At 35.8% G+C, this 23,134-nt stretch overlaps 1 protein-coding gene across 1 annotated transcript; it reads left to right on the top strand.

The window, feature by feature from the left end:
* The first annotated feature begins 1,121 nt into the window (after positions 1-1,121).
* LOC127790342 (GATA transcription factor 28-like) lies at positions 1,122-22,791 on the top strand. Its single transcript, XM_052319806.1, has 8 exons — positions 1,122-1,619; positions 1,701-2,408; positions 3,549-3,635; positions 3,725-3,858; positions 18,982-19,110; positions 21,072-21,177; positions 22,278-22,346; positions 22,477-22,791. The coding sequence occupies exons 2-8, from the start codon at positions 2,082-2,084 to the stop codon at positions 22,546-22,548; spliced, it is 924 nt and encodes a 307-aa protein (XP_052175766.1). The 5' UTR covers positions 1,122-1,619; positions 1,701-2,081; the 3' UTR covers positions 22,549-22,791.
* Positions 22,792-23,134: the final 343 nt, after the last annotated feature.

The raw sequence follows: 23,134 nt of genomic DNA on the forward strand, positions 1-23,134 counted from the left end.
GGCATATTAATTAGACATTATTTTGTATGACTTAAGGTAAAGCTCTAAGCTTTGACTTATAAATATTTTTTAAAAATAGAATAATGCATTAATAAAAATTGTAAAAAAATCAGAAGAGGAACTCATTTTAACAAAAATTAAAATGTAATCTTATGATAATAAAATTTAAAATTAAAATATTGTGATTAATTTGACAATAATTACATGATTTATCCATTTTTGAAACATAAAGGGTTAAGTTTAGTTGTAAATATATGATTATGGGATGTTTTTTAATTAAGATAAGAGCGAGAAAATATCAGATATGTGAAGTATTTTAGATGTTTGGTCTTTCTTAGTTGTTTGTTAAACTTATTTGACTTTTTTCGAAAAAATCCTTATGTGATCTCTTTTATCCCTATTTCAAGATAAATTTATCTGATCTCACCCCTCAGATAAATTTATCTGATATTTTGCAGATAAGTCTTAATTACATATATATCTCTTGTAGGATAGTTAATGCTATTTAATATATTTTAAAATTTAAATGACATTATTCCTTTGATCAATTTTTAAAATTTAAATTTATCTCTTTATATATATTTTATTAACTAATACAATTTCTTTCACTAATTTTTAAATTATTTTATTCAATTTTATATTTTATTATCTATTATGAAAATATGTTTTGGCCATTTTTAATTATCTAGGTGAAATTATTGTAATTCCAACAATAATTATTTATACTTTTTAATTCTTTTTTAATTTATTTTTGAACGTGAATTTAAAAAATAAAATATTATTTTTAATTTTAATTTTTTGACAATTTATATTAATCATAAAATATTATTTTAATCATAAATTTGTCGTTGATATTAACAAATAATTTTGAATGAATTTGATAATAGGAATATTTTAATAAAAAACTCTTAATAGTTATCACATATATTAACAAATACATAGGAAAAAAGTATAATTATTAGTAGTTTTTAAAAAGCTTGATAAATAATTTGATAGAAATTTTAGAATATTTTGTAGACTTATTTTAATTTAAAAAATATTTTAAATTTATCTTTTTTATCTTACTTATTTAAAAATTATAAAATATTTGTACCCGAAGACATCTTGCAAACCCAATCAACCCCAATGCAATACAGATAACTGTGTATGTGTTCAGGTTTTGAAATCTCGAGGCTTCTTCCTTTGTTCGATCCATTGTCTCGGCAACCAAACAGATCCAATTTCCTATGCGCGTCATACTTCTGTAGACGATTCGCGCGCAGACGTCGGCTTCTAGGCGGGGCCGAGAGAATATAGAAGAAGAGAAGAAATCGTTTGCGGAGGAATATAGGAGGGAAGGATGGAGAAGTAGGTTGTGGTTAGTGTGTACTTGGTTTGACTAGCGGCATCCGGCATCAGTAGACAACCTTTTTTCCCTCCTCGATTAGGAATTGTTTTTCGAACATTGAGAAACAGGAAAAGCGAAAAGAGAAGAGAGAGAGAGCTAAGACCTCGCTTTTCTATGGGTACTCAAAAAACCCTAGAGTTACGAAGGTTTTGATTTTCTCGCTCGCTGGACTTTCTCTTCTCCGTCGAAATCTGACCGTGTTTGCCTTCTCCCCTTCTCCGCCGGCGCGCAGGTTTAGGGTTTTTTACTTTCTGATTCAGCTTCTCGGATCAGGAGGCATTTGATGATAGCTGATATTTTTGTTGGATTGCAGCAGGCCCTATCCTGAACTTTGATGGTATTTGTTTGGGATTCACTATTGACATTTGAAACAATTTTCTGATTCCCACGGTCGGCTGTTTTGTTTGAAAATTTTTATCTTCTTACCCTTTGTTTGGATTCTACGAAGACTGTGGAATGCGAAAGAGAACTGCAATTGCCCATTTTTTTTCTTTTCCTTTGAGTTTTCTCGTCTCAAAGGGACATTAACCTTGTAAAGCTAATTTAGTTGTGTTGTAATATAGATGCAATCAATATGGCGGAGATATGATTGATTGCGGGACTCTGATATTGATGCGAGGATCAATTTAGGCAGGTAGATGAAATAGGCAGTGTTTCTGAAAAATTTGGTTTTGGTTACGTATTTTGAGAGTAGATGGATAGCATACATGGGAGTCAAGGCAGAATACACATTCCAGAACAAGCAATCCACCACCAGGTACATTACATGCAAGAGCAGCATGATCATCATTTGTTGCACCATATGAGTGACGGCAATATGATGGAGCATGATGATCACGACAATAATGGTGGTAATGGTGGGGAGAGTGAAGGTATGGAGGGGGAAATGCCTTCAGATCATGGGAATCTGTCTGATAATCACAACTCACTGGTTGTTCGTGGTAGCAGTGAGAGCAATGACCAGCTGACTCTCTCTTTCCAGGGTCAAGTTTATGTTTTTGACTCGGTCTCACCTGAAAAGGTGATTTCTTCTATTCACACTCTAATTTCGTTGCGCCTCTAACATTTTGTCTGTTCACTTTATTTTCCTGTGGTGTTTGTATGTATGGTATGATGCAGAACTGGATTGAACTTGATGGTTTAGCAGCCATTTTTTTAAGGAGCTTTCGTAATTATTAATATCTAACGCATGCTGTTCTTTATGAAACTTTTGATTATGACACAATATTGCAGATGAGTGAAACGTGTACTTCAGTGTAACTTTTTATTGATAAATGCAATCATACTTGTTTTTGATTTCTAAATAATTTGAAATTTGACATGATCAATGAACACCATTGTCATGTACTTAGGCTATAAGGCTCTTACAATAAGGGGGGATTAGCATAGCTGATGGAGTGTTGTACCTAGCTATAGCATTATAGTTGTACTCAGAGATTGGTAACCGTTTTTGGTGCCAATCTTTTGCTGAGCATTAGTATAAAAGGAATTGACCCAGCCATTTCAAATCATTGAATACAAGTTGAAGTGATATGATTTCTCGCCTCTCTCTCTCTCTCTAGATCCTTCCCCCTCAATTCTCAAATTCTCCACCCTCTCCCTCACTTTCCCTGCAAAATTCTCTTCTCAAATAGCTGAGAATCCTCTGTCAGATCTAGGATCTGACAACCACTTTTGCTCTAGTGTCTTGCATATATTCTAAAGTTTTGGCAGACAGACACCCAGCCAGGATAAAAGGAGCTTACAGCAGTTTCATTCAGTGTCATTATCAGTATCTAGTATATTAAAGAATGTGGAATATGGGGATCGTGGATACTCATCACATTCTATTATTTCATTTTGAAATTGTTACCTGCAATGTATATGTGCTCTTGTTTCAGAACAAATTAATGTTTTTGCTCTCATTTAGTTTTCAAGATTTAGTTCTGACTATATGTTATGCAATTACATGAAATGGAGCAATTTATGTTTGTCTTTTTTTATGCAATACCTCTTTTCCCCAGAAAATTGACTTGACCACATTAATGTCATGATTAATAGCATTTGTTGATGTCCATATACTCTTTATTTCTGTTTGTTTTTCAGTTCACTTTTCTTTTTCCCCTTCTAATTGAGTTCTCATTGGAAGAATGGCTTTTAATTTTCTTGGTTGATGCTTTAGGTTCAAGCTGTACTTCTATTGTTGGGAGGCCGTGAAGTACCTCCTAGCATGCCTACTGTTCCAATGGGCACTGATCCAAATAACAGGGTATGTGTACCTTCATTTGATTATGTTTTGTATTTCATGATTTTTTTAATCTTTTCTTTCTCCTAATAATAATGAGAGCATTTAACCAGGGATTGTCCAGTACTCCCCAACGCTTTAGTGCGCCTCAGAGGTTGGCCTCATTGATTAGATTTCGTGAAAAGAGAAAAGAACGAAACTTTGACAAAAAAATTCGTTATTCTGTTCGTAAAGAGGTTGCACTCAGGTATAGTAACTTCTCTTCAATGTGTTTTTTGTAAAAATTGAATGGCCTTATTGATATCCTCATAGATGAACTACATGTAAATTTTCTAGGAAATATTGATCTATGGCTTCAGAACAGTTTAGTTCTACTAAGGTTGTGATCTTCTTTATAAAATTTACATGTAAAATTGAATGGTCTTATCTATTTCCTTATAGATGAACTACATGTAAAAATTGAGGTGTTATTCATCAAGCATGGTGTCAACATTATACTGTTAAGAAAATTGAATGGTCTTATTGATTTCGTTATAGATGAACTTCATGTAAATTTTCTAGGAAATTTTGATCTATGGCTTCAGAACAGTTTAGTGCTACTAAAGTTGTGATCTTCTTTAGAAGGTACTGCTTGGATATATAACAAGGCATGTTGAAGTTACTCTTACAGCTCATTTGTTTTGGGGATAGGTTAGTGATGGGATAAAGTTAAAGATGATATAAAACAGCCATGTGATAGATGATATCATTCTATGTTTGGTAAATGAGGTATAAACTAATGTTATTCCCATCTCATGTTTGGTATGTTAAATTGTGAACGAGGTATTACTGTCAATTAATTGCCAAAAAGATCAATTTGCCCATTTGCCCAAATATATTATAATTATAAAAATATATTTTTGAATTACATAAAATATATTTTAATTAGAAAAATATATATCTAAATATGATTTCAATATAGATATAAATATTATAAATAATACAAAATTTTAGAAATACAAAAGAAAAAATCATCTAATTTTCATTATATGATTTTTAGATTGATCTGAAAAATAAAAAATTGAAAGAAGAAAGTGGTGTTGGCCAATGGCAGAAGAAGAGGAGAGGAGGAGATGGCTTGATGGTTGAGTCGACCAGAAGAAGAGATCAAAGGTGAGAGGGAGATTGAGAAGGCAGAGGCAGTGGTTCTCGGAGATGGAGAGAACCAAGAAAGGATGGTGGTTGGTGGTAGTTGATGGACTCATTTGGCCTTGCCAATGGATGATTGGCATTGATGATTGACACAACCTGTAGAAGATGGGGATTGAACAAGAACATTGCCAGTGAGATCAAAGAAGATGGGAGGATGTATAAAAGAAGAGAGAGGATCGAGAAGGTGCATTATTAAGGAGAGAGAATATTAGAGCATTTAATGCATTGGGGGTAAAAATATCCTTTGCAACCAAAATTTTAATCCCACCTCCCCCAGATTAATTTAGACTGCCGGGGGGGGGGGGGGGGATGTGGCATTAATTAAATTGTCCCACTTCAATGGGACAAATTAATTCTATGTTTGTGCCATTCCCAAATGTGGTTATACCATCAGCAATGGTAATACCACTTCAACCTTGAAACAAATGGCCCATTTGTTCTTTGATGACATGATCCAAGAGGGGGCTAGTCATCAGTTCCCCTAACCCTTGGTGAACCTTGGTTCACTGAGGTTAATCAAGCCTTTGTATCAACTATAATACCCCAATATTTGTAAAAGATATTGTCCTTAAATTTAAGACTGATAAATTAATATGGAAACGAGTATATTAGCTGAGTTAAAGTGATGTAGTTTATCTGTAGAAATTAAATACAAAATTAAAGGCGATCAAGTGATGTCTTAAGGGTGAGAAATAATTAAGCCAATTTAGAGTAACGAGAATTTAAATTTAGGTTAATTAGCTAAAGTGTTGAGATTAAAGCTTTAAATGACAAAGAGATTATGTTTGGAATTATTTGGTATGTATAAGGTTAGTGGGAGAATTAATTAATAGCCATTAGATTTAGTAAGATGAATGGCAAAGATGAAATCTTGCCATTAAGATTAGTGGCAAAGATGAATAAGGACCACTAGCTGTGGCGAGATCAATGGTGGAAAGTTGATCTTGCATTAAAGTGTGATGAAATGCAAGAAGTGGACTTTGTAGAGAAAATTGAGACTAGAAATAAAAGAAATCACTTAGCTTAATGGAGAAGGTTACTAGTGCCTTAGTGGAAAAATAATGGTGATCGTGAAATGACAATACTAGAGGTACAGGACGTGAAGCATGGCCATTAGATTTAAGTTGATAAATGACCAAGATCAAATGCGTCCACTAAATTAAACTTAGTTGAAGACTAAAATTATAGTCATTAGATTTAAATGTGATCAATGCCCAAGGATTATTCTTGTAATAAAAAGAAAATATAAAGATATTAGTTAGTGGAGAAGTAATGAATAATGATTTCTATGAAAAGACAATGTTGAGTAATGGCCATTGGATCAAAGGGTTGTTTGATGATCAAGGGCTAGAATTTAATTTGGCATTTGATGAAATAAAAATTTATTTGGAAATTCAAAACTTCTTGAAGAAGCTTTGTTAGTGAGTTAGATACATCTTGGTCCTTGAATCAAAAAGATAATGGAATGTTGGGATCGAATCTTGCCACTAGAGTATAAATAGAGCAAACAAAGGAAGAATAGAACATAAAAAACCCACCATTGTTAGTCTTGGCTGAAAGTCGTAGGAGAAAAGGAGAGAGTTTTTTGCTCCGTTTTGCCAAGGCATTTAGCCTAGAGGAAGGAAGAGTGAAGAGAGTTTTTTCTTGAGTTTTTTGAGTGTTCCTCTTCACTAAGGGTTCGCCCAAGAGGGAGATTGAGGGTAGAAGAGAAAGTGTTTATCTTCTAATGAGCTCCTAGTGTTTAGCCAAGGCAAGAAAGAAAGAAAGAGGGAAAAACACAATCTTGTGGAGGATCAAGCAAGATCAAGCCTTGTTTTCCATCATCAAGCAAGTTAAGTGTACATTAGAGAAGTAGATTTGTTTGGCATGAAGCATGGATTGCATGTAATGAAATGCATGTTTACAACAACATATCTAGCATTTATCCCACTATGTAGGGTCGGCTATATGAATTCTAGACTTTCATGTATTTTTGTCTTTTGTCATATCTTCATTTAGGCCCATACACTTAATATCAAACTTTAATGTCTCTCTCAAACTCTTCTTGGGTCTGCCTCTACCTATTTTTTTGACTAGTTGTTCCATTTCATCAACTCTTCTCACAGGAGCGTCTTTTGATCTCCTTCTCACATGACCAAATCATCTTAGTCTAGTCTCTCTCATATTCTCCTCGATTGGCATTACTCCTACCTTATTACGAGTAACTTCATTTCTAATTTTATCTTTTCTTATATGGCTGCACATCCATCTTAGCATCCTCATCTGCGCTACGCTCGTCTTTGCTCATATTGGTATTTGACTGCCCAACATTTTGAGCCCTACAACAAGATTGGTCTCATGGCTGTCCCATAGAAATTTTCTTTTAGTTTTAATTGGATCTTACTATCACATAACACCCTGATGCATTTCTCCATTTTAGCCAACCTGCCTTAATTCTATGCATAACATCCTCGTGAATTTCTCAATCTTTTTGAATTATTGATCCCAAATATCGAAACTGGTCTTTTCTTTGTAAGATTTGGTCTTCCAATTTTATTATAACATCATCTACTCTTGCATTCTTACTAAATTTACATTCCATATATTATGTTTTCCTTCTACTTAATTTAAATCCCTTAGATTCTAAGTTGTTTCTCCACAACTCAAGCTTAGTGTTCACTCTCTCTTTTGTTTTATCCACCAACACTATGTTATCTGCAAATAGCATACACCATGGCACCTCTGTCTGAATGTGTTTAGTGAGTTCATCAATTACTAAAGCAAAAAAGTATAGACTTAGTGCAGAACCTTGATCCAATCCTATTGTAATTTTAAACGGTTCAGTATCCCCTCCGCATGTTCTGACCCTTGTCTCTGCATCGTGATACATGTCCTTAAGAGCTTGTATATAGGCTATTCGGACTCATTTCTTCTTTAAAACCCTCCATAATACTTCTCTAGGAACCATATCATATGCCTTTTCTAGATCTATAAACATTATATGCAAGTCCTTCTGATGATCCCGATACCTTTCCATTAGGCGCCTCAGTAGGTATATAGCTTCCATTGTTGACCTACCGGGCATGAAACCAAACTGATTTTTTGAGACATCTGTTTCTTTTTTGAGCTTCTGCTCTATTACTCTCTCCCAGAGTTTCATTGTATAGTACATTAACTTAATTCTTCCGTAATTTTCACAGTTTTGAACATCTCCTTTGTTCTTGTATATATGAACCAAAGTACTCTTCCTCATCTGACATCTTTTTTGATTTAAGGATCGCGTTAAATAATTTCGTTAGGCAGGAGATGCTCTCTTCTCCCATGCATTTCCATGCTTCTAATGGTATATTATCCGGTCCCACCTTCTTATGAGTTTTCATCTTTTTTAATGCTTGCCTTATTTCATTTGAACTTATGTGTTGATAAAATGTATAGCTCATATTCCCTTTGGAGTTACTAAGATGTCCCAATCTAACTCTTGTTTCCCCCACCATCATTGAATAATTTTGTGAAATACTCATTTCACCTCTCCTTAATCGCTTCCTCATTCACTAATACATTTTGGTTTTCATCTTTTATGCATTTCACTTGGTTTAGATCTCTTGTTTTTCTTTCTCTTGCTTTAGCTAATTTATATATATCCCTTTCTCCATCTTTTGTATCAAGGTCGTTTATATTGATTCGCATATGCTTTTGACCTTGTTTCACTAACAACTCTTTTTGTTGCCTTTTTCGTCTCTTTATAATTTTTTAGATTTTCTTCATTGTTGCACTGATATACAACCATACAACCTTATAGCAAATTTTCTTATTTCTAATTTTCAATTGTACCTCTTCATTCCACCACTAAGACTCCTTAAGGCTTGGTACTCTACCATTTGTTTCTCCAAGGACTACCTTTGCTGTGCTTCTTAGGGTAGTAGCCATTTTCCCTCCACATTTGGTTTGCCTGTCCTTCTCCATTTCATTCCCTTCTACGCCTTAATTTTTCTTTGAAGATTAATTGTTTCTCCCCTTTTAAATCCCACCACCTAATTTTTAGATTTTGTTTTATGTGATTTTTTCTCTTCCAATTTCTTACTTGGACGTCAAGTGTCAAAAGTTTATGTTGAGTAGTCAAACACTCCCCCGGTATCACCTTACAACATAACCGATCCTCTTGTTTCATGAGGAAGTAATCTATTTGGGTGCTTGATGTGACATTTTTATATGTGATTAAGTGTTCGTCCTGTTTTTTAAATCTAGTATTGGTTATGATGAGCCTATATGACATAGCAAAATTTAGAATAGACTTACCCTCATTATTAATTTTCTCGAATCCATACCTTCTATGTACCTCTCTATAGCCGTTTCCGTCTCTACCCACGTGACCATTTAAGTCACCTCTTATAATCACTTTCTCCCCTCTTGGTATCATTTGTATGAGTTCCTCTAGATCCTCCCAGAATTTTGCTTTTATCTCCTCACCTAACCTCGCTTGTGGTGCATATGTACTATGTGAAATCAGATCTAGAACACAAAAGAAATAAGAAAAAAAAAGCTAATCGAAGAATGAAACTTGAATTACAGAAAGCAGACCACAAGGTCAAAATTACATACAAAACAAATATTGATGCGCGCCTTATATTGGCGCATAACACCGCATAATCAGGTAGACAAATAGTTGAATAAAACACACACCAACTTAAACAAATAGAAATTACAAACAAGCTGCCAATACTAATTATTTAACTCTTCCATACTCCCCTTCAATTTGGACTCCTGTTGCTAAAACATTTTTGTAGGTGTCTCTGTAAGACCCAGTTTAGTGCATAGCAAATTAAATCGATCTCTAGGCAGACCCTTAGTGAAAACATCCGCAACTTGTTCAGCAGTAGGAACATACCTGATCTCCACCTCACCATTTTCAACTTTCTCCCTTACAAAATGAACATCAACACCTATGTGTTTTGTCCGTGAATGATACAAAGGGTTTTCTGCCATGCTTTTGGCAGCTAAATTGTCACACCACACAATAGGAGTAGCTGCACAAGGATATCCTAGCTCTTACAGTAGATTTTTCAGCCACACAATTTCAGTTACTCCCAAGGCAACAGCTCGGTATTCAGCTTCACCCACTGAACGAGCTACAACCGACTGCTTCTTTGATCCCCATACAACAAGATTCTTACCAAAGTAGACACAAAACCTAGTAGTAGACCTGCGAGTAACCTTGCAGCCAGCATGGTCTGCATCTGTGTAGACCATGATGGACAATGCTTTAGCGGAGGGAGAGAAAACTAGACCCAAACCAATAGTTCCCTTAATATAGCGCAACAATCTTTTACAAGCCAACCAATGTTGCATTTTAGGAGCAGCCATGAACTGACTCAGCTTATTCACTGTGAAAGCAATATCAGGCCGAGTGTAAGTAAGATATTACAAGGAACCAATTAGAGTACGATACAACTTAGGTTGAGAAAACTGATCTCCATTATCAGTAAGAGAAGTACCAGCAGCCATAGGAGTACTACAAGGCTTATAGTCCTGCATGGAGGCCTTCTCCAACAAATCACGAACATATTTGGACTGATTGAGATAGAGACCAGTGTGATCTCTAAAAGCTTCAAACCCCAAAAAATAATTGACAGTTCCTAAAGTTTTTAGAGCAATGGAACGATCTAGATCTGCTATGCAACCACGCAAAGCGGCTGAGCTGGAGCTAGTGATTAATATATCATCAACATAGACTAACATATAAATCACATAGCTAGCAGTCCGTTTGATGAACAAAGATGCATCTGAAACGGACTTAACAAAACCCCAACACAATAGAGCTGATTTCAGCTTAGTATACCAGGCTCTTGGAGCTTGCTTCAAGCCATAAAGAGACTTCCTAAGATGACAAACATGAGTAGGAAACTGAGAGTTGACAAAGCCCTCTGGTTGAACCATAAACATTGTTTCATCCAAATCACCATTGAGGAAAGCATTATTCACATCCACCTGTTGGATGTCCCAACCATTTTGAACAGCCAACAAAAATAATACACGAATTGTAGGAGCTTTAACAACCGGGTTGAAAGTCTCACTATAATCAACATCCGGGTTTTGAAGAAAACCCTTTGCCAGTAACCGAGCTTTATGCGAATGGATCCATCAGAGTTATACTTTATCTGGAAAATCCATTTGTTCCCAATGAGATTCATGTCGGGAGAAAAAGGAACTAAGTTCCATGTATGATTTTTCTCCAAAGTCGTATACTCAGCATCCATAGCTTGTGCCCACTTTGAATCTAAAAGAGCCTCACGAATTGACCTAGGCTCACAAGAACTCACTAAAGCATGAGGATTAGAGGTGGCAATAGTCTTGGCTCAAAGTTTGGTAATCATAGGATGTATAGAGGGTGCTGATTGAAGTCTGATAGACTTATGCTTGGGTAATGCAAGTGGGACAATAGGTTGGATAGTAAATTGGACAGTAGGTGAACCAGATGTATCAAAAGATTGCACTGAAGGATTCACTCTCGAACCAGAGGGTATAGAATGGGCTGCTTTGGGACAAAATACCGAAGAAGAAGAAGAAACATGAGGATGTAGAAAAACAGTAGGAAGACCTCTTGAATTAGTGGAGAACTGGGAAGGAGAAGACTGAGAGATAGAGAACAACTGAAGAAAAGGAAACTCAGAAGGATTAAATTCCACATGCCTAGTCACATAGATTCTGCCTGAGGGATATAGACATTTATACCCAGCTTGGTGATGGCTATAACCAAGAAAAATACACGTAGAAGAGTGAAAGTCAAATTTATGTCTGTTATATGGCCTGAGAAGGGGAAAACAAGAACAACCAAATGGTTATAGCTGGTTGTAATTAGGAGTACGATGATACAACAGTTCAAAAGGAACTTGAAACTGTATAGAGGAGGAGGGAAGCAAATTTATAAGATACACCAAAGTTTGAAAAGATTCAACCCAGAATTTTAAGGGCAAACTAGTATGAGACAACATTGTGAGGCCCATTTTAGCAATGTGACGATGTTTTCGTTCCACTACACCATTTTGTTGATGAGTGTGTGGACAAGTAAACTTGGATCGAATGCCATGAGTTTGAAGATAAGGAATGAAAGACTTAAATTCCCCTCCATTATCAGTTTGCAAAGCGCGAAGTTTCGTTTTATATTGAATTTCAACAAACTTGTGGAATATCATGAAAACTGACAAGGCATCTGACTTTAATTTGAGAGGATAAAACTATGTATAACGGGTAAAAGCATCCACAAAGATGATATAGTATCGAAAGCCCTCTGTGGACAAAACAGGAGTTGGTCCCCAAAGATTAGCATAAACCAATTTAAGAGGTGCTGTAGCAGTAATGTCATGTCTAGAAAATGGAAGTTGATGAAGTTTTCCAACTTTACAAGCATCACAAAATGACAAATCATTGAGAGAACAAGACAATCCAATTTTATTCAACACCAACCGTAACACATTTATAGATGGATGACCCAAACGATCATGCCATTGTTTACAAATATTTGTGTTAGATGTGGTGTGAGCGACATTAATAGATTCAGACCTCTCATGATCAAATGAGGACTGACTGTTACATTTTTTTTTGCTATTACAAGAATGAAACTGAGACACTGAAGGAGTTGAAAAACACTCAAGAGAATAGGCTGACTTGTTGTTACCAGCAGAATGAGAAGCTAGTTCCAGCCTATAAAGCCCATCCTTAAGGCGTCCCTTGAGCAGCACCAGTCCGGATGTTTTGTCCTTAATAAAACAAACATTAGAGTGAAACTCAGCAATAACATTGTGTTCTCGTGTAAGTTGAGATACACTAAGTAAATTTTTGGTCATATTAGGAACATGAAGGATATTTGGCACATACAAAACAGAATTTGATTGAGGTAAGGTCTGTAAAGGACTCGTGCCAATGTGAGTTATAGGTAGTTTCTTACCATTCTCGATAGTGACTTTATTTGCACCATGATAATGCGTATGGAAGGATAGATTATTCAAATTTGAAGTAATGTGATTCGTTGCTCTAGAATCCACAAACCAGGATTGATTTGGAAGATTAGGTGACGAAACAAATTGGTCAGAAAAATACAAGTTTGGTTTGGAAAAATTACCACAGTGAGAATTCTGATATGCGCCATAGTCAGCCATGCAGGCTCCGTTAGACTCATTTAGAGAGGCCATATAAGCTCGAGTATCCAATTGAGAACCAGGATAACCACTATAACCACTGTGACCGCCTTGTGATCTGCCATTAGGCGTCATTTGAAAACTTCTATCAAAGCGATAGTAACATCGATCTACAAAGTGACTAGGCTTGCCACAGAGTTGAAAGTAAACTCGTCTATTTGAATTTCTACCACGGCCTCTATCTCCTCGGAAACCATTACTATTTCCTCGTTGAACGAATCCTTCTCTCGCAAAATTTGAATCACCATTATTCTGTGCAGAAGAAGACGATGCTACGTTTGCTTGTAAAGGAGAAGTGACTTGATCCAGACTTAGAGTAGTCAGTGATTGATTCTTCGTAGACAGACGTTGTTCATGCATTAAAAGTAGATATTGAACTTTCTCCGAATCGATTTCATCCATTTGATAAGTGATAAGACTTACAATTGTATCATAATCCTGATCTAAGCCATTTAGGATTGCCAATAACAGTTCATTGTCACTTAAAATTTCTCCTATGGCTGCAAGCGAGTGGCCTATAGTCTTAATCTTCAGAATGTAATCATTGACAAACATTCCATCCTTTTTAGTAGATCTCAACTGTTGCTTGAGTTGAAACGATTTAGCTAATGTCTGCCTTGCATATAAATTTTCTAATAGAATCCATAGCTCAGCTGACGATTCCAGATGAATCACCTGAGCGAGCACTTCTTCACTGATTGTAGAGAATAACTAGCCGAGAAGCATTTGATCCGAACGAATCCAGCTCAAGTATTCTGAATTCACCATCGAACCACCAGTAGGATCAGTCACACGCTTGGGAGGAGATGTCTTGTTCAAAAACTGAACAAGATCAAAGGTGCGAATTGTGGCAAGAATTTGCGCCTTCTAGAAAATGTAGTTCTTTGTGTCTAATTTCAAAGGAATATAGCTAAAAGCCTTCACAACAGGTGAGAAATCAAATTGCGAGGAAATTGAATTATTTGAAGAGGATTGACGAGGAGGAGAAGAGGAGGCAGAACTGATAACTCGATCAGGCGATCAGGGGCCATTGGAATAGATTAGAAAGGCTCTGATACCATGTGAAATCAGATCTAGAACACAAAAGAAATAAGAAAAGAAAAGCTAATCGAAGAACGAGACTTGAATTACAGAAAGCAGACCACAAGTTCAAAATTACATACAAAACAAATACTGATGCGCGCCTTATATAGGTGCATAACACCGCATAATCAGCTAGACAAATAGCTGAATAAAAAACACACCAACTTAAAGAAACAGAAATTACAAACAAGCTGCCAATACTAATTATTTAACTCTTCCACATACTAAAGATATTCATAGTCATTCTTTCTAGACCAACCTTCACCATAATAATCCTATCCTCTATTCTCTTTACATCCACTACCTCATCTACTAAGTTTTTATCCATAATAATCCCGACTCCATTTTTCGCTCTATCATTTTCTGTGTACCATATTTTATATGCAGTTTTTGATAAAGTTTTTACTTTTTTCCCTACCCATCTCGTCTCTTGAAGGCACATAATATTAATCTTTCTCCTAATTATCACATCTACCACTTCCATAGCTTTGCCTGTTAATGTTCCTATGTTCCATGACCCAATCCTTAATCTATGATTTTGGTTTTAGCTTTGACTTTGAATTTGTTTTTGATTTTGTTTTGATTTTAGATTAGCTTCTTTATCCACATTTGTCCAAGCAAATGCGGGGACTCTTGCTCATTTGTCACTACATTCGGGCGCTGATGCAGCGGCCCTATCTCACTTGACACTACACGCGGGCAGTGTAGCGTGTCGCTATGAAGGGTTATACCCCAACAGTTTTTAATAGTTTGTCTAGAGTTCATATTTTGGATCCGAATAGGTTTTACGTTGGCTGACGGCTACCTAACACAACTCTCCTCCTTTATTCGGGCTTGGGACCGATAGTGGATAACATCCCCAAGTGGATTAATGAGATGCATGTTTATGCAAAGATTAACATGAGTTGTGGTCATGCATGTGGATGGATTGTATTTCTTTGGGAGTTTGCATGTTGTATGATGTAGAGGCTCAAATGTCTGGATGTGAGATCCATAAAATTGTTATATTTTCTCCCATTGAAAAAAAATATTTTGTTTTAAACATTTTTGTAAAAGGCAATCCATATATGTTACACGTTTAAGAATGTCTATAAATGCTTCTTCATGCCAGAAGAGTTTGAGAAAACCCATTACTGAGTGTTTGAGGCTCATTAATCATTAAATACATTTGACACATAGATGGTGTGATAGGTTCATCCAAAGGGAAGGACAAATATGAGGTCAAAGCATTATATGTGGATTTTTATGCTTGGAAATGGAAGAAACAACATGTTTCATGAAGAATTTCTTGAGGAAAATACCCCTCATGCATTCAACCAAGGGTATTTTGTTGCATATAGTGGAATTATTTTGTGGTGTTTTGATGTACAAGAATACTAGTAGCCATGTGCATGTTATGCAAATGCATAGAGAAGTACCTCAAGGGTTATTACTGAGTGTTGATTGAATAGGGGTAAGGTTTTGATGATGTTGTTTTGTTTACATTCTTGTAAAGGTTGTGATTAATGATGATTGTAAGCTTAAGTAACGTTTGTTAGTCATGGTAGTTTGTTGATATTATGAGGTATGTAATTATTTTGAAGATGATATCAAGATATAATTGTTTTATGCCATTGAGGCTTAGTTAGTATAGTTGTGATGTTATATTGAGATTGTTGGATTATGTAATTGTATGTGATTTAAAGTGGGCCCAAAAAAATTAAAAAAAAAAATGCCAAGAGTTTATGTTCATTTAGAATGACCTTGGTTTATTCTGAAATGAACTATGTTTAAAAGTAACTCTTGGAGGGTTTGGGCGAGTTAAGTTAGTAAAACCAGGTTTTCAATAAAGGAAAGTAAATGGGCTTAAGTGAAATGTAACTCGCCTAGAGGTAACCCTAGGCCAGGTCTTATAGGGTTAGTATCAAAGGATATGTTTTAGTGATGCTTGGAGTTAATGAAAAGACATTAGAACGTGTGTGATGTCTAATGGTTAAATGTCAATCTGGTGGGATGGCTAAGTGGAAGAGGACAAGGACCAAAGATAAAATAGCAATTTATTACTAATATCGTGTGAGCCCAGTTGGTAGAGTCATGACCAGAGGGGATAGAGTTGGAGACTTTATAAATATTGTGGATCCTATTATGATAGCATTTCCAGGATAGAAGCCTGGATGGGACTGGACTGGGCTTCAGATTGAGTTCGTGATTAGCCTTCTGTGTGGTCCATGGAAGGAGTGTGGCAAGGAGATCCATAGGAATGAGTGTTACTACACTAAACAAGTTTTTTCAGGATGGATGCACATGGAAGGAGAAATTGACGAAATGTTCAAGGGAAAGGGAATGCAAGGCCCTAGAGGAAGAATTTGATGAAGCAGACAGATAGTTTGAAAGACAGCTTGAGGATCTGCTTAATAAAGCTGGATATTCATATCAACACATGGAGGAGAGTGATTCTGGTGAGACAGATGAGATGTCCAGTTCCTCCACACCCTAGATCTCGGAGGGTGTAGTTACGATGATGCATACGTCTTTAGATATTTGAGAACTATTATGATGTATGCGTGCTTTGTGAAATGTGATATTTGAGAACTATTATGATGTCTGTGTGCTTCGTGAAATGCTCTAGATGCACACACTGGTTATAATGTCAAATTTAGTCAATGAAATTAACAATGTTTAAGGATTTCTCATTTCTAGATGTGTTAAATGACTATGATGTGCATGACATGATATATGATATGTATGAAAATGAGGATGATTGTGGATGGTAAGTGAGGTTGTGATTTCTAGATGGTCAGAACTTGAAGAGATAGGTGACAGAATCACCTTTGAATGAACGAGAGGGGAGGAAATGACCACCTAGATGAGGGATCAGGTTCTGGGACTGGTCAAGGTCCTGCCTGATAGTAACATGGATAGGGTTGAGAGAGACCTAGAGAGTTTTGCCAGTATTATGCAAACTAATGCTAAAATTAAGCAGTTTAAGAGAGTGCTGCCTTTGTCATTCAGGGATGATGCAATGACAGACCCAGAGGCTAGTGTTGATTTGATTGAGCAGCTAGAGAAGTTTTTTTACTTTTATTATGTGCACAAATGAGCAAAAAATTAGATGTGCCGCTTTCATGCTAGAGAGTAAGGTGGCAGATGGTGGAAAGTTACAGAAGAAGCCTGTAAAAGAATCAGAAAGTACAGGTGACCTGGGGGAAGTTCAAAAGGTTGTTTAACTCCAAATATTTCCCCGGTTTTTGGAAAGAGGCAAAAGGGGAAGAGTTCCTGATCCTGAGGTTAAAGTAAGAGCTGACACAGACAGTGACCTAGTATGAGGCTAAGTCCCTTGAGTTATCTAGAAATGTGTCAGCATTTATGGCAGATGATAAGGCCAAAGCAAGGAAGTTTCAGAAAAGGTTGAGCCTGAGATTTAGGGGTCCTTAAGTTCCCTAGAACTCCATGAGGTGTTCAAGAAGGCCTTGGTGGTAGATGGAGATCTGATGAACATTGGGGTACTCAAGGAAGGAACAGATACTGAGAAGGGAAAGCAAGTTGAGCAATTGACTACCATCTAAGCAGGTATAACCATGATTGGCATCTCAAATGAGTTGGGATAACTTAAGCTAAGTTTTAATTTACCCCACAGAAGTATGATAAATTTTTAACACCCCTCCACACCGCCCCCCCCGGGGGATAGGATTAATTTAAGTTTATCCCTTCTTAAAACTTAGGATACCAGACATAGGATAGGACTATTTAGTCCTATTACTATTTTTTCCCAATCTTAACTTTATTCCATCATTATTTTAATTTGGATACTAAATGTGCTGTAAGTGCATGAAATTCCATCTAGGGAAGAAACATCTGAAAGGGAAAGATGGATGCTATGATTCTGATGAGATTGTTGGCATAGCCAGAAATTGTCCCAAGAAGAAAAGTATAGAGAGGAGTGAGGGTTCCATGGGCGATTTGTTTTGCTTGTGGACAATCAGGACACATCTCCAGAGATTGTCCAAAGAAGAGTATGCATGGCAAGACTGCAGCAGGGACAGAGGAACCCAGAGGTAGGGACGTAAATGGGTCCCAATTAAACCTATTAAAAACTAAAACAAGTATAAAACATTCATAATTGGGGGATATAGGCATAAGGATTATTTGAAAATTTATTGAAACATGTAAATGAGGTTAATTGGGGATCCATTTACATCCTTAGGCCAGAGGCATGAGGCAAGGATGGGTAATTGCTATTACCCAGCATGAAGCAGAGATTACTCCAATAGTGATAAAAAGGTACTTCATTTGTTTATCTGTGGTACACCTGTGCATGCATTGGTAGATCATGGATCTATGCATTTTTATGTCATGCATTGGCTAAGACATTGGTAGTAGAGTCTATTGTGTTAAGAGTATAGACTGAAGATAGCTACTCTAGTGGGACATTCATTGATAGCTAGTGAGTAGTGTAAAGACTGCAAGGTGACTATAAGGATTAAAGAGCTTGAGGTAGACTTAATCCCTTGGCAAAACAGATTATTAAACTCTCTCCTTTTCTTCTACAACTTTTGGCCAAGACACTAAAAATGGCTGGTTTATATTGTCTTCTTTCTTTGTTTGCTTTATTTATACAACTTTAGAAGTGAGCAGATGGTCATGATCCTGGCCAAATTTAACCCGGGCCTGCTAAATTAATCAAAATTTGTCATAGGAATTGGCTTTTGTCTGGTGAATGATATTCCACAGTTCTTCAAGTTGAGCTTTAGCCCTTTGTGGATATCTTTTCCAATTTGCAGCCCATGTAGAAGATATTATTTCTATTCCAATATCATTTTGGGCTTCTGAATGATATGTATTTGCTTCTCCTATTTCTATCATACATACTGACAAGTTTTTCTTTTCATGAATTATGATAATGCTTTACAATTTATTCTTGATAACTGTTGCTGGCACTCTTGTAGGATGCAACGTAATAAAGGTCAGTTTACATCTTCAAAACCTAACCATGATGGCTCTGCATCAGCTGTAACTAGTTGGGATTCAAATCAGAGCTGGGGTCTTGATGGTGGTTCCCAGCAGCAAGAAATCATGTGAGTTGCATCTTTGTTCACATGTTAAAATATGACTATAAGTTCTCCTGGTTTCTTTCTTTGCTTTTATTGAGTAATTTGTTGTCCCCCCTTGTTTCCTTTGGTGTAATGGATTTTCTCCTGTCATAACAAATCTTTTCTTATTCCTTTTCCTTTGACACACTTGGCCCTTCAAAGGATAAGGAAAGCTAAAACCAGTTGATTGCTCTTTACTTGCATTTAATTCTACGGTGTATGAATTTTTTTTCATATGTAGAAACTTCTTTGATGTGGCTAATCATTCATAGTTATGTAGGTGCAAGTGGTGGCCCATTATCAACTTAACTTCAATTTAATTTTTGGATTTTACCTGGTATTAGTACATCTTTTAATAGTTAGTTCTTTACTTAAATATTTTGACCCTGGAAAAACCATTCTTCATAAATTTGGTGAAAGAGAAGGGAAGGATCTACCCCTGCAATTTAAAACTTTTGTTTAAACTTTGAATATTATGAAGGGAGAATTGCCACAAATGTCCTTAATGATGAAAAACAAGACTTTCTGTTGGCAGTTCAAACTCAGTATCATAAAGATCAAATTGCCGTCTTTGATTCCTGTGAAATGGTTTGAAGATGTGAATATAGCTTTACAAATTTACATTTCTGGTGTTGCTAAGAGCAAATGAAATGATTCACTTGAAGTTATATAAACCTTTTTATTTTATTTTGTAAAAAAATCATCAGCTGCTCCCTGAAAAAAATGAAGAATTTAGTATTAGGGCTCACTTTCCTTTTGAAAGAAAGATGGGGGGTTGTACAGTAGCTGTAAATGCATGTGGGATTTGAAGAATTTCCTGAAAGAAGGTGCAGTCAGCTACCTGTTTGGCTATTTGGCTATGCCTTATTATCTACTCTTTCTGTCCATCATGGATGTATTTTCTTGAACCTCTGCTATGCTTTTGAAATGACTATCACGGCATCCTTGTTCGGATATTAGGATCTAAAGTCTTCACTGTAGTGTTGTCAAAGGCAAGGAAAGGCAACGGAGTTTGAAAGAAAGAAAAAGTTCCCATCATATGATTTGAACTGTTCCCTTGTTGAAAGAAGGAAAGCAAAGAAAAAGGAAAGAACTGCCTCCTGCCCTCTCTCTTGGCCCATAAATAAGTTGTTGCCCTCAATAATTTCCACCAGGAAGAGTACCACTTGTAGATTTGTACTTCCAAAGCCTATTGTCCTATTAATTGAGGACTTTAAGGATCGGTTTAGTGTTATATGTTCATTTTGGATTATTTCTATTCAGTCACCAGGTCTACTAGAGATTTATTTTTAGCTTCTCAAAATCATCATATGGCTGATCCCCACTATTTCCTTCTCCCGTAGTTGTGGCCAGTACATGTGATTCACTTTTGGAATTTAATTTGTTTTAAGTCAGCACTCATAGGAAGCATTCTCCTCTGCCTCTAAATTACAGGAAGTGATTTTATGATAACAAAGGTGGTTGGGCATTGTTGATTTGATTGGAGTTGGACCCAAGGTTATTAAAATCGAGATTTTAAGTGGGATCGAAGGACGGACCATAAAATCTAATCTTAATTATTTTGTTTTTCCTAAAAGTGTTTTTCTCAATAATAGAAGTTTCACAGCAATGCCAAACAGGCAGTTAGTTGATTTCGTTGGTGAGAGATACAAAAAGAAGTCAATTGAGTAGAGCAAAATCATACTTGCATGATAGGGCAGGAAACCTGGTGGTGGATTCCTTCTTTTAATATAGGTAATAGACCAGAAGTTCATTTTGATTTCATGTAAATTTCCTTGCTTTTTAAACATTTGAGGTTATAGATATTGGGAATCACCACCAGACAAGCTTACTTGGATTATTTGTCTTGGAAAGAAAAATTGAATTCTCTATAAAATTGTGTAGTATCTCCCTTTGATTTTGTTACTAAGTAGAACAATCAATCTCATACCATTATGATTTTGCAGCTGTCGGCATTGTGGCATCAGTGAGAAATCCACTCCTATGATGCGACGAGGACCTGAAGGCCCAAGGACTCTTTGCAATGCATGTGGACTCATGTGGGCTAATAAGGTGAATATGGACACTTGTTGCTTCCATCTTCTATTATATTATGTCCAATAACTTCACTATATTTTATGTCTATCTTCTATTATATTATAGAATATTATGTCCAGAATATTATATTATATTATGGGCACTGTTTGCTTCAAGAGATAGATATTCAATTCCTATTTGAATGAATTAACTGACCAAAAGAATGATGGTCTTGTTTAAAAAGGTCATTTGGTATATTTTTTTAAGAGCTAATACTATGTTTCTTTGATACAGCTCATTTAATTTTTGTGGTTATGTAGTAAAAGTTGTAATGAATATATAAAGGAGGGCCAAAGAAAATTTTGTGGGGAACTGTTAGGCATGATATGAGATGTAATAATGGCCTAATAGACGACATGGTCACTTAATGGGATTAAGAGTTAGTATTCTTGTAGTTCACTATTTAGTAAAATATTATTATTTTGGTCTTATGCTGGAAAAATATGGTGTCTATAATTGGGCCTAGAGCAAGTGGTGCATATTGCTTTAATTTCACTACCTCCCCACCCCACCAGAATAAAATCAGTGTTGAATTTTTCAGCATTGTTGCATATAGCAAAACTTGTTTAATGGAGCATAATTTTGCCCCTACCATGTCGGTAGGCACATTTCCTTTTTTAGGATTACCTGTTGATCCATTTGAAGATTGTCCATTTACACATTTGTTTGGCATTATGATTCAGTTAATGTGGTTATTTTATTGCACTGGTAAATCATCATTTTCAGTTGGGAAATGCTCGAGTGGATATCCTCAGAAGAAGCATTTGGGCAATAGAACTTACAGAAACTTAAATGAAAATATATGCTTTGTGTATCCTTCAGGTGCATACTTTAAAAAGGAAAAAAATGTGCTTGAGAATTTCTTCAGTCATTCGGTTAATTTATGTTGATATTGAATTGTTGTTTTATCCTATTGGAATTTTCCTGGTCTTATTTTAAACTTTAAGTTATTATCCTAATGATGTACACTGGAAAATGATTTTGATTCAGAAGGAAATCTTAGATGTCCAGTTATTATTCATCTAAGAGAAGTTTGTTTTCTTGGTGTAATTGTCACTAACTTCTCTGAACTTCAGGGAACCCTGAGAGACCTCTCAAAGGCAGCAGGCCAACCAGGCCAGAATCCGTCATTGAGCCAGAATGAGGTAGGAAGCTTTTCTTGGGTTATCTATCTATCATTCATGACAAATTCATTAGTCAATGGCAAGTCTGCAACTTGTTAATTCAAGTGTTGTAACGTTTCTTATTTGGTCATTTCTTTTTTGTATTTTGCAGAATGGAAATTTTGAAGTAGATCAAATGGTGCTGGGTGGAATTGCTGGAAATGGCAGTGATTCGTCGTCATAAATTTTGTTCATGGTTCCTTATTATCCGAAGAAGTAGGCTGCATTGAAGAATATATAAGAGAGAGTGAAGCCCGGTGGGGGGTTACTTTGACAAAGCCCCTATTTTACAAGTTAATTATAGGCTTACTAGTTGTAGTTCATCAATGATTTTAAGGTTTTGTTCAATTGTCCTTGGGAGTACTAGCTAGCATGTAACCTATATCTTTTTTTTTTTTTTTTTTTTTTCTTTTTTCTGCTTTTGTTTGAATAGAAACAACTTAATGTAAACTGGTTGGGTTTAAGCCACCATGTCCCAGTGGAAATGACTATTGCCAACAAGAGGTTTTGTGTTTTGACACCTATATCTATATGCTGTGGAGTTTGGATATGTTATTCCCTTCGTTTTCAGTTGAAATAATTCAAAAAGCTTTTGGATTTTTTCATTTTGTTTTCCACATGCATTTGAGTTTTTTTTGTAAAAGAACTGTAAGTCTAAAATAAATTTATAAAAAATTATAAAATATCTTTTGTCAGCATTTTGAATGGGGTAGCAATTTTGACAAATTATTTTGTCTAATTTTTTGGCCTAAAATTTCGAACTTATGTGT

The sequence above is a fragment of the Diospyros lotus genome, chromosome 14, assembly GCF_014633365.1.
Source record: "Diospyros lotus cultivar Yz01 chromosome 14, ASM1463336v1, whole genome shotgun sequence".
In the NCBI taxonomy this organism is placed as follows: Eukaryota; Viridiplantae; Streptophyta; class Magnoliopsida; order Ericales; family Ebenaceae; genus Diospyros; species Diospyros lotus.

What these genes read in the sequence shown, in the direction of transcription:
- LOC127790342 (XM_052319806.1), top strand. Translation starts at nt 2,082, where the DNA reads ATGGATAGCATACATGGGAGTCAAGGCAGAATACACATTCCAGAACAA. An exon ending in ACTCGGTCTCACCTGAAAAG is followed by an intron (nt 2,409 to 3,548) that starts GTGATTTCTTCT and finishes TTGATGCTTTAG; the next exon opens with GTTCAAGCTGTACTTCTATT. An exon ending in TCCCAGCAGCAAGAAATCAT is followed by an intron (nt 19,111 to 21,071) that starts GTGAGTTGCATC and finishes ATGATTTTGCAG; the next exon opens with CTGTCGGCATTGTGGCATCA.